This window comes from Lipophrys pholis, assembly GCF_963383615.2.
Source record: "Lipophrys pholis genome assembly, chromosome: 1".
NCBI lineage: Eukaryota > Metazoa > Chordata > Actinopteri > Blenniiformes > Blenniidae > Lipophrys > Lipophrys pholis.
The window spans coordinates 26,428,104-26,440,709 of record NC_137635.1 but is presented as its reverse complement, the minus strand read 5'-3'; the positions used below and the strand labels follow the sequence as shown (position 1 = coordinate 26,440,709).

At 48.9% G+C, this 12,606-nt stretch overlaps 1 protein-coding gene across 1 annotated transcript in view; it reads right to left on the bottom strand.

The window, feature by feature from the left end:
• Positions 1-12,103, bottom strand: part of LOC308119559 (potassium/sodium hyperpolarization-activated cyclic nucleotide-gated channel 2) — a gene marked incomplete at both ends in the record, with an annotated part of 79,919 nt that extends 67,816 nt beyond the window's left edge. The window contains 2 exons of the mRNA XM_080479639.1: positions 3,107-3,530; positions 11,082-12,103. Of these exons, the coding sequence (XP_080335765.1) occupies positions 3,107-3,530; positions 11,082-12,103 (1,446 nt within the window). The remainder of the gene's footprint in view (positions 1-3,106; positions 3,531-11,081) is intronic.
• Between the last annotated feature and the right edge of the window lie 503 nt (positions 12,104-12,606).

The following is a 12,606-nucleotide window of genomic DNA, read 5'->3' as shown; positions in this document are numbered from 1 at the left end:
GTCACATAGAGCGGCAGGGGTCACATAGAGCTGCAGGGGTCACAGGGGGCTACAGGGGTCACATAGAGCTGCAGGGGTCACAGAGGGCTACAGGGGTCACATAGAGCTGCAGGCGTCACATAGAGCTGCAGGGGTTGCATAGAGCTGCTGGGGTCACATAGAGCTGCATGGGTCACAGAGGGCTACAGGGGTCACATAGAGCTGCAGGGGTCACAGAGAGCCGCAGGGGTCACAGAGAGCTGCAGGGGTCACAGAGGGCTGCAGGGGTCACATAGAGCCGCAGGGGTCACAGAGAGCTGCAGGGGTCACAAAGGGCTGCAGGGGTCACATAGAGCTGCAGGGGTCGCATAGAGCTGCAGGGGTCACATAGAGCCGCAGGGGTCATGACATTAGAAGATCTGTTGAGTCTGACCTCCAGAAGACGGAGCAGTGAAGCAGGATCAGGGTCAAAGACACATGAATCCACATTCAGTGTCCTGAACGCTGAATGAAGAGGACACCACCCTGCAGTGTTACTCTCTGGCTCCTGAGCAGCAGGGCTCAGCACACCTTCAACCACCCTGCAGTGCTGAACTGTTGCTTTGGTGGGATGTTTCCAGTGTCGGGGGCTTTAGCAGCGGCGTCCATGCAGGACAGAAGGATTAGCAGTGTTTTGTGTTTTTCTGAAAGACGTGCTCGCTGGACAACAAAGCGCCGAGGGGACGGTTTGGGGTGTTGGTGGTGTTCTGAGGACTCTGCAGAGCTTTGACTGTGACCTCCGGCGAGGAAATCTGATGAAATCCAGAGCGGTTTGAAGTTTTGTTTGCACTGCAGTGTGTGATGAAGATATGAGGGTTTGAATGGAGATATGAGATATTAAACATGAACAAAGTCAATAAAAACAGATCTTAGATTTCTGAAATAAACGACAACTTGCGTCAAAGAAAGTGAGCACGTGCCGCACTGCAGTCACCATCACATCTCTGCCCTCATTCTCCATGCATGCCAAGTATCACTTCCCATCATGCACCACTGTGTGCGTGTATGTGTGCATATCACACCGTATCTTCAGAAATCCAATTATCCAAAGGTCAAGTGAGCAGGCGAGCCCCACTGTGCTGCTCACTGCTGCTCACTGCTGCTCACTGCTGCACACTGCCGACACCATCACCCAGCGGTGGAGTGATCTCCTGACATGGATGCACCTCCTGGCTCCTCGGTGTGAGGACGGAGTGTGAGGACGGAGTGTGAGGACAGAGTGTGAGGACGGAGTGTGAGGACGGAGTGTGAGGACAGAGTGTGAGGAGGCGCTGGTGAGGAGGTGCTGGTGAGGAGGTGCTGGTGAGGGGGCGCTGGTGAGGAGGTGCTGGTGAGGAGGCGCTGGTGAGGAGGCGCTGGTGAGGAGGTGCTGGTGAGGAGGCGCTGGTGAGGAGGCACTGGTGAGGAGGTGCTGGTGCAGACTGATGGAAAGCAGCGCCAGTGAGCGCAGGCCGGGGTCATCGAGGGCAGTCGGTGGACTCTGCCTAGCAACCGCTGCCATCCCTCCTGACCTGTCTAATCACTTTAAAGAACTACTGGTGGTGACATCATGTTCTCACCACCTTCTCTGTGTCTGCCACTGAGGATTGGTCTGTCCTGGTAACATGCTGGTTAGTAGATGGCACCTGGGGGACACGGGGGGCAGCGCGCCACAGGAACAGTCATTACAATTACGTTTCTTAAGGCTCAAACATCCTGTTGACATTTTCCATGAGTCAGCAGGATGTGAGGTGGTGTGAGAACATGAGCACTGAGCCTTCAGGTGTAGCGGCTTGGTCATGAGCCAGGAGCAACATGGTGGAGGCCGATCACAGACTGCACACTACAACCAGAACTCCACCTGGGAGAGCTGGGTCTGAACAGAATACTGGGACATCATCTCTTTGACATTGACAACCTTTCACAAGGTCAAAGACCAGAACTCTACAATCAGAAGCTCTCCACTGGGTCTCGTTGCTGTCCAGCCTGGAGGAATGGAATAATGGACGTGTGGAACAAAGATGGAGGGATTTTAATGGTAAACTTGAAGAATCCTGCCAGGAGCTTCAGCTAAGATCTACATGATGTGAGTGAGAAAGAAAAAAGATTTCCATCTTTTATTGACTCAACTAAACCCAGTTTGATCAGGTAGAACAACAAACCATCTGCTGCTTCAGAACCATGGCCTGCTTCAGCCTTTTATTAAAGGGACGGCCTCTCACACACACGCACACACACACACACACACACACACACACACACACACACACACACACACACACACACACACACACACACACACACACACACACACACACACACACACACACACACACACACAGGGAGAACATGGGAACTCCACACAGAGAGGCCCCGGGCCAGATCTCAACCAGGACACTCTTACTGTGAGACAAGAGTGATTACTACTGAGAGAGAGAGAGAGAGAGAGAGAGAGAGAGAGAGAGAGAGAGAGAGAGAGAGAGAGACAGAGAGACAGAGAGAGAGAGAGATTTTATTAAGTCTGCTTCATATTAATGTGGATAAAAACACTTTGACAAGTTCATGAGAACAGTAACTTTAGTTTCAAATAATTTAAGTAATGTAAGTTTAAACCTGATTGAGATGGTTTGAATGAGCAGAGGAGAGAGAGAGAGAGAGAGAGAGAGAGAGAGAGAGAGAGAGATACAGAGGGGGAGAGAGAGGGATAGAGAGAGGGAGAGAGAGGGATAGAGAGAGATAGAGAGAGAGAGATACAGAGGGGGAGAGAGAGGGATAGAGAGAGGGAGAGAGAGGGATAGAGAGAGGGAGGGAGAGAGAGAGAGAGAGAACAGACAGAGACAGAAAGAGAGAGAGAGACATTACAGAGACAGAGAGAGCTCTTCATGATCTTCACGGGGAGAAGGAAGGTGAATGAACCTTAATCTAATCATGTTTAAACTATTGCTTTTGCATCAAACTTAATTTCTTGAAGTCAAATGTTTTATTTCTCTTTTCTTAATCTAATTGGAGGCCGTTGGTCTGTGTAGTCTCTTGCTGGTGCCCTTTGTTTGGGCTGTGACAGGAAGTGTCCTACAGATGAAGTCTCTTTGCAGACGGTGTGTTTTCTTACCTCCTCCCACTGGTGGATGTAGCGGATCAGCCTGGACAGTCTCAACAGCCTCAGCAGACTCAGGATCTTGGTAAAGCGGACGATCCTCAGGGCGCGAGCCGTCTTGTACACCTCAGAGTCGATCCCTTTCTCCACGATGAGGAATATGTAATCCACTGGGATGGAGGAGATGAAATCTACAATAAACCAAGTTTTTAAGTACTTTCTCTTAATGGTTTTAGGGTCCAAAATAATGTCCGAGTTGTCCTCGATGATGATTCCAGTGCGGAAATTGAGCACCAGGTCCATAAGGAAGAAGGTATCGGAGACGACGTTGAAGATGATCCAGGGCGTCGTGGTCTCGTCCTTGAAGAAGGTGATGCCCACCGGGATGATGATCAGGTTGCCCACCATGAACAGCAGCATTGTGAAGTCCCAGTAGAACCTGTGTGTGTGTGTGTGTGTGTGTGTGTGTGTGTGTGTGTGTGTGTGTGTGTGTGTGTGTGTGTGTGTGTGTGTGTGTGTGTGTGTGTGTGTGTGTGTGTGTGTGTGTGTGTGTGTGTGTGTGTGTGTGTGTGTGTGTGTGTGTGTGTGTGTGTGTGTGTGTGTGTGTGTGTGTGTGTGAGGGGAATAACAGAAATAGAGTCAGATGAAGGAAAGCCAATATGCACCAGAGACGTCCTGCTGAAGATGGAAAAGTGTAAAGAGAACAACAGGAGGAATACTCTGCTGAGTACTTATTTAAGACGGGCAGGTACTCTAATCAGTGTTCCTGACCAGTGTTTCTCTGTGCATCTCATTTATGAAGCAACATGATGAGTCTAATTAAGAACGGGAGTAAACAGAAAGTGACCCACAGTTCTTCTGGCTGCAGTTTGAAGCCTTAATGAAGGAATGAACAATGACTCCTCTTCTGTTTTCACACTTTCGCACTCATCAGACCTCAAATCAGTCAATCGTTAATTTCTCCCGCCTCTTTGGCTCAATCAGCTGATGCTCTGTACTCAATAGGTTTCTAATGTTCTGGTTATATAAACTAGTTATACTAGACTTTGGCCCCATTTCAATTAGACCTGCTGGTTGTTCTGATTTCACCAAACACCAGCTTTTACCTGCTTTATTGTTTGTTTCAATAATATGATATTGTACTGTGTACTGTGAACTAGTCCATTTGAACCTGTCCAGGTGAACCTGTCCTCACCTGTCTATGTGAACCAGTCCATTTGAACCTGTCCAGGTGAACCTGTCCTCACCTGTCCAGGTGAACCTGTCCTCACCTGTCTATGTGAACCAGTCCATTTGAACCTGTCCAGGTGAACCTGTCCTCACCTGTCTATGTGAACCAGTCCAGGTGAACCTGTCCTCACCTGTCCAGGTGAACCTGTCCTCACCTGTCTATGTAAACCAGTCCATTTGAACCTGTCCAGGTGAACCTGTCCTCACCTGTCTATGTGAACCAGTCCTCACCTGCCCAGGTGAACCTGTCCTCACCTGTCCAGGTGAACCAGTCCTCACCTGTCCAGGTGAACCAGTCCTCACCTGCCCAGGTGAACCAGTCCTCACCTGCCCAGGTGTATCCTTCCCTTGTTCAGTCAGCTGGGACCGGCTCTAGCGCCCTGCGACCCTGATCAGGATAAGCGGTGTAGAAGACGTATGGATGGATTTTTTTTTTCATTTCATTTTAGCCTTTATTTACTCAGGAGAAACACATTGAGATTAACAATCTCTTTTGCAAGTGTGTCCTGGTAGCAATGCATTAAATAAATTTACAGTGTCAATAATACTAGAATCTTAAATACAATTAAATAGCAAAAAGATAAGTACACTGAAAAAAAAATTTCTCAGTCATTTCCACGAACACTAAAATAATTTGCTGAGTTAATGTAATGTAATAATGTCACACATTGCCATCTATTCATATTGAGTAGATTGAATCCCATTTATTCATATTATCTGAACGTGTATTAGAATGAACCATTTAACAACAAGAAACTCAATATGCTCATGTTAATCAAACATATTTCTGATACGTAAACTGAAAAACTGACAGACACAAGGAACATATAAAAGATAGATTCTAAAAACCATCAAATAGTTTAAAATAAGTTAGTTAAAACAAGAACATGGTGACTTTTTTAATTCCAACCACTGAAAAAGGCTCTAAACTCTCCAGTGAGAGCAGCTCTGTGAGTTTAAGGTGGTTCTGTAAAACATTCCATGAGTATGGCGCAGAACACATGAAGGCTTTTTTGCCCAGTTCCGTACGGACAGTCGGAACCAAGAGTAAAAAGAAGTATTTAGATCGCAGACTGTAGTTATTCTGGGGTTTCTGGATCACAAAACTACAAAAGGTAGGGAGGCAGTAAACCAAGAATCACCTTGTAGATAAAACCCAGCCAGTGAATGTGTCTGTGTACAGGGAGAGCCACCATCCAGCATGATGAGTGAGGCTCTGCAGCCCGTTAGAAACCTCAGTGCTCCATGGTATACTGTGTCCAGTGACTGAAGACACTGAGAAGAGGCATTCATATATACAATGTCCCCACAGTCCCACATGGACAAGAAGGAAGCTCAACGAAGCTCTTTCTGGTCTGGAAGGAGAAGCGCGATCCATTTCTAAATGAAAAGCCCAATCTCAACTTAAGCTTTCTCACCAGCTGCTCAATGTGCGGCTCAAAGGAGAGGCAATCATCCATTGTGATCCCAAGGTATTTGTAAGAGGTAACTTCCTCAATGACGTGACCTTCTAGGGTAGTGATGGGGGTCAGATTCGTCTCCCTCTTCCTGGAAAGTAAAAACAGCAGGACTTTGGACTTCTTGGCATTTAACATTAACCTCAAGTCTTCCAAGTTGAACTGAACAGCAGAAACATCTGCCTGCAGCTTAAAGAAGGCCTCTTTTAATGACGGTGCAGAACAATAGATGACTGTGTCAGCCGCATAATAATGAAAGTTTACATCCACAACATTCTGATTGAGGGTACTGGTGTAAATTGTGAATAACAATGGCCCAAGGACCGACCCCTGTGGAACACCTTTGGACACTGGAAGTAACTTGGAGGTGCTGCCATCAACCTGCACGCTCTGACCTCATCCAGACAGATCATTTTGGAACCAGTGAACAGTTTGTTTCTCTAGACCAATGTCCAGGAGTCTCTGTAGCAGCAAGTCATGGTGGACTGTGTCAAAAGCCTCAGGTCATTAAAAAGTGCTGCACACTGTGGTTTTTTCTCCAATGACACAATAAAATCATTTAAAACCTTAGTGGCTGCTTTGACCGTACTGTCCTAAAGCCTGACTGGTAATCTGATAGAATATTATTTGAGTATAAGAACTCTTTTAGTTGTTCATTCACCAGGGATTCAGTACCTGACCCAGAGCAGAGAGTTTGGAGGTGGAGGCTGAAAGTTGTCTAGACTGGCCGGGTCACCTCCTTTGTGCAGGGGTGTGAGATCTCATTAAAGGTTAACGATAAGCACTAAAATCTGCAGCTAATTTTAAAAAGCGTGTCTCCTAATTGTCCAACCCGCTTTCTTATTTACATTCAAGTGTTTAAGTTCCTTATTTACCTGAGAGAGTGTGATTGTCTTGAAGGTAAAGGACTGTGGCTGTTTGGGACCCCTGGGGGAGGTTCTGAGGATGACCACAAGAGTTGGAAATTGACCCTGAAGCAATGAAGTGTTGATTAAAGCAGTCAGGCATCACAGATTTATCAGAAACACTTTGGGATCCTTCATTATACAAGAGGGAAGTTCAACTGCATTTGGCTTCCCAGATAAAGTTGTGATGTCTTCCAAAACTTCCTTGGGTTGTTCAAGTTTTATGTAGTCTCTGTAAGGTAGTAATCTGCTTGGCTTTTTTCATTTCAACTGTACATTTATTGCACAATTGCTTAAAGTGCAGCCGATCCGGATCTTGATTTGATCTGCGGGCTTCCTCCCATGCGTCATTGTGCTCATGCAGTAAAGAAGATAAATCAGATTTAAACCAGGCATTGTGTCGTCCTCTAATTCTGGACCTCTTCAAGGGCGCATGCTCATTGACAATTCTGGTAAAGCCATCACAGAAGAACGTCCATGAACTTTCAATATCAGGAATGAGCTGAATTCTATCCCAATGAAAATGAGAGAGATGATGGAGGAAAGCCTGCTCCACAGCCTGCTCCACTGCCTGATCCACAGCCTGATCCACAGCCTGCTCCACAGCCTGCTCCACAGACTGATCCACAGCCTGATCCACAGCCTGATCCACAGCCTGCTCCACAGCCTGATCCACAGCCTGATCCACAAATTGCTTCATATTTGGTCTTGTAATGATTGGAGGCTTGACTTTGGGAATCTTTGCCATTCGGACTGTTGCTATAACACACAGGTCACTGATGTCATGTTCAAATCTAGAAGCAGTTGAATATTTATGAGAGCATTTGTCAGTATCAGGTCCATAAGGGAAGATTCTTCAGGACATTTCAGGTTTGGTCCTGTGGTTCCATTCACCAACTGAAACACATTCAATGAGTTGCAAAAGGATTTGAGCTCATCTGAGACAGGTTGGAACCGGTTCAGATTTAAATCTCCCATCAAGATGACTTCATCTGACTTCCAGCCAGACAAGAGACTCATCATTGATGGTAAGGCATCACTGGTAGCAGCAGGGGGCCTAGAACATCCACTAACAGTGAAATTAAGTGTTTTGGATACTTCAAGGTCAAGAGCTCGAAATTCAATTTGCTGACTCACTGATTTGGTCAAGAGCACATTTACATGAAACTTACTTTTTATGTAAATTGCACTACCCCTCCTTTCCTGAGACGATCGGTCCTATGGACACTGTACCCATCAACACCAATATCCTTGCCCAAAAAGGATTTGTTTAGCCAAGACTCTGATATTATAATTACATCAGCATCAGTTGAAAGCGCCCATATGTGAACCATGTCCATTTAAAGTAGACTGACACGTTGAAATGAATAAAACCAAGACCTGTCCTTGATTGAAATCCAGCCGGGGTTTGCAACTTTTCAGTACCATCAGGGTCTGGATTAGGTTCCACATTTCCAGAGATCAGAAGCAACAAAACAATTAGACATCTCTGCTTAAACCCTTGATATCGTTTAGTAGAGGTATCTCTACTTCCTAGTGAGGTTACCTCTGTGACAATAGTAGAATTTATAGATACTGTAAAGTAGTCTTTTAAAATATGGATGCTCATCAATTGGACATAAATCATCCTGCAAGTTGAAGGCAGGGGCTGCTACTGATGAACAAATACCCTCACCCAGTGAGTACATTTCTGAGGGAGGATTAAATTATGAGATAGTATGCAGTCCTCATAAGTCTCATGTAGCTCCACTGGACAGTCAATATGAACAAGAAAGCTGCTCGAGGAAGCATGATGACTGAGCGACTGAGAAATCAGTAATAAAGAAAGTCCACGTCACCACCTCACCTCGGATATTGTGCTATTACATTGATTTACATAACTTCTGAGGTGGCTGAACATGTTCTATCCAGAATGTCCCTACTGAGGTTTGTCCTGCTCCATGTGGTCTTATTGTTGACCATCTGAACAGGAAGCTAAAGTCCACTCTAGACCTGGTGTCCCCAATCATCACAAGAAAGCTAAATAAAGCCAAACCACCATCACCTTGGAGAAAGAAAGAAAGTGCAGGATTGCTGAGCGGAGGAGGAGAAAATCAAAACTCACCATTGACTCTGAAATGTTCCGGGACATTCTCAAGTCTTACAATGGAACAGTCAAACAATCGAGGACTTTCTACGTCTCAAAGCTCATCAGAGACAACAAACATAACCCCACACTACTCTTCTCCACCTCCCACCTTTTAACAAACACCAATTCTAATAAGAACTCCTCCCCCACTGCCTCCTGTGGTGAGGACTATGTCCTCCACCTCAGAAGCAAAATAAAAGACATCAGATCCATCTTTTACCTTTGACCTCACCTGGACTGGTGTCTTCACCTGAGGACTCACTGGACTGTTTGTCCCTGGTTGATGCTTGGTGGAGTTTCTCCCAGGTGAAGCCAACAGCCTGCCTTTTAGCTCCACTCCCTCCATCACTTGTTAAGTCATTTCAGGAAGAACCACAGCACAGCCCGTATAAAGATTCTAAATGGCATCAGGGGCAATCAAGACTCCCAACAGCTCCCAGTCTAGATCTTAGTGGATCTTAGTGCTTGTGATTGATCAGGTTTTATTAGAGAGACTCAGGAATCTGGCCGGCGTCTCTGCTGATGTTTTGAAGTGGTTCAGTTCTTTTCTCACAGATCGACGCTTCTTTGTAAGTATGGATACACGTTCCTCAGGAACCCATGAAGTCAGCTGTGGGGTTCCCCAAGGATCGGTTTTAGGCCCAATCCTTTTTAATCTTGACATGCTGCCACTCGGGGACGTCCTCAGGAGACATGGCATCAGCTTCCATAGCTATGCTGATGACACACAGCTGTATGTGGAGGTGTCTCCTGAGGACACGAGGACAACTGATGCCCTTCTTAACTGTATTTTAGATATTAAGTCTTGGACGGCAGCAAACGTCCTTCAGCTCAACCAGGACAAAACTCAGGTTCTAGTTCTCGGTCCTGAAGGGCAGAGAGACAAACTTTTACCCAAACTGTTGGATTTGAACCATCTTCATCCGTACAGAACCCGGCCCTGACTAATGCTTTTACCTCCTGTAGGCAGGACTATTGTAACGCCCTGCTCTCTGGTCTCCCAGAGATTATCTATATATCTACTGTTATCAGGTTGTTAACTGAATCTTTTATCTCCAGTGGTTCCTCTCAGGGGGCGCTACACTGGTGGTGGCCACGTTCCCGTTTTCCATTTAGTATTTCTGATGAGGTAAAACCTGAAATGATAAGCTGTTGATACACATAAGAGGTCACATGCTGCCCCAGTGAGCGAGGCCCGGTCCGGAGCTGCTCAGCTGACAGCAGCAGTCAGGTGAGGCTGAACCAGACACCAAGACCAGTGATGACTGGAAGCTCTGCAGGACAGGTGCAGAGCTGAGTCATTACTCACACTTGAACCACAAGCCTCATGAAACAAACAATAAACAACCTCAATCTCATTTATTCAGCAACTATGCAAATTATTTGTGGGGAGGTGGGGGCGGGTGGCTCCTCACCATGTGGGAGAAGGTCTCCAATGGACCTGTAGTCAAATTACATCCCTTCTGTGGGAGATTTCTGTCTCCAGCTACCAGTGGTCCACTGACTCGGCGTTATGTGAGACAAAAGGTCCAAACCTGATCCCCCCCACCCCCCCACCCCCCACCCCTGCCTCCCAGGAAACCAGACGGTCCAGCCCTGCCAGTCAACCTGCTGCTTCCCCGACCCACAAGCACTGAGCATGTCGGTGTGTGTGTGTGTGTGTGTGTGTGTGTGTGTGTGTGTGTGTGTGTGTGTGTGTGTGTGTGTGTGTGTGTGTGTGTGTTTCTGGATTCTCCAGCATAGATGTGTCTGTGAGAAGCCGTCATCAGGACGCAGGATCCGGGAGCAGAGCAGGCGTCTCCGGCTCCAGTGAGCATGCTTCAGCTTTTGCAGACTTGGCTCAAGGTGACATTCCATTACTGAGTGCACATACACACACACACACACACACACACACACATCCCGGCAGCGCGGCTGCTGTCGCAGAGCGCGTGCTGCACCGATTAAAAAGCCTCATCCTCCAGAAATACCCGGTTTTAACGCAAAAGCTGGCAGTGTGTGTGTGTGTGGGGGGGGGGGGGGGGGGGTGCTGGTGGCGCATCCAGACATGCTCCACACCGGAACATGATTTGTTTACAACCTTGAGAGGACGCGCTGGAGACAACAGGTAGTTGGGGGTCGACGGGGCCCGATGGAGCCCAAACTCTGCGGTAGTTTCAGTCACACATGAAGGACACAGCAAAGAGTGTGTGACCGTGTGTAAGTGTGAGCTCCCAGGGACCCAGTAAGGATCACTGTGGAGTAGGACATTCGGCCCTCCCGGCTCTTACCTGAAGTCGCTGTAGGGGTGAATGATCCAGTTCCCGGCTGATTTGACCCGCTCCTGCTCCCGCTCCACCGCCTTCTGACTCCCAAACATGCGTAAGGAGAATTTGTTGACTCCTGGCTGCAGCATGCTGCTGAACTGGCGCTGCATGAAGGTGGCCTGGCTGCCCCGAGGCTCAGAGTCCTCCGCGGGCACGATGGGGGGGCCATCCTCGGTCTTCAGGAAGGTGACAGAGTTCCGTGGCTGCTGGATCGGAGGCTGGCCGGGGCCGTGCAGCGAGGACGACGCTTTCCGGCTCGGCGCGTTTGAAAAGGACACCTTGGAGTCCTTCTTGTCGGGGACGCCGCCGGACACAGGGGTGGATCCGGGGTCTGCTCCGTGCACCCCGGCCAGGGAGCCGCCCGGCGTGATGGAGCCGTCCATGCTGGCGGTGGTGGAATTACAGGCGCCGCGCTTGGCGCTGCCGCCGTCCTCGGCTCTGCCCGAGCCGCCGATCTGCTTCTCCTGCTTGGAGAGGGTCGAGCGCAGGCTCCCAGTGCCGGAGTCCCTCCTGCATTCTCCGTTTTTGTTGCATTTCATGCTGGAAGCTGGAGCGGCGCCGTTGCAACCATCCGCCGCTATCGCGGTTAGAAGCTGCGTCGCGGCGGCTGATTCCGCCGCCTCCGCCCCGGATGCTTTGCTGGTGTGGCCGCGCTGGGCAGCATCGCCCGGGCAGCGTGTCTGTGAAGCTCCGGGGGCAGCAGTGGGCCGTGGGGGGGCAGCAGTAGGCCGTGGGGGGGCAGGAGAGTCCTCTGCGAGCAGAACACACGGCGGCTCCTTGGTGGAGTTCCTCCTGGAAGCTGAGGACGCGGCTCCCCCTCCTGGCGTAAAGTTCTTCATCCTGATACTACCCTCTCCTCCTCCTCCTCCTCCTCCTCCCCCTCCCCCTCCTCCCCCTCCTCCGCTGCCGCTGCCGCTCACCCCAGCACGCCGGAGCCGCAGATGCTGAAACCTGGACTCCTCTTCTCCGTCCTCTGTGTCGTCCATCACGACCGGCTGGTTACCGGTGCATGTTCCGGGGGAGCATGTGGAGGTGACAGCCGGGCCAATGCTGCTGCTGCTGCTGCGGCTGCGGCTGCGTCCTCCGCCCACCGCCCCCTTCTTCATGGTGGCAGCATCGCTCGTGTCCATGACACTGAGCAGGTCACATTCTGCCTCCAATCATCTTAGGAAAAGGTCAATCGTAACGGGGGGGTAATTGCAAATTACTGGACTTATTTTCACAATATCTTAATCTTCATGGTGATCGAGGTGCTTTGGCATCAAACTATAAAGCTCCTGAACGGAGCAGCAGGTACTGGAGCCGAACGCTGTGATCACATCTACGCACTCATCACACACACTCAACACACCAACATACACACTGAACGTTCACATGAAGTCACGTGCTTCATAAGGCGTTGAACAATGACAAACCTCCCTCGTTCGCGTCACCGTCAGCTGGTATTCATCGCCACCTCGTGGCCTCCCACGGGGAGCACAAGACAAAA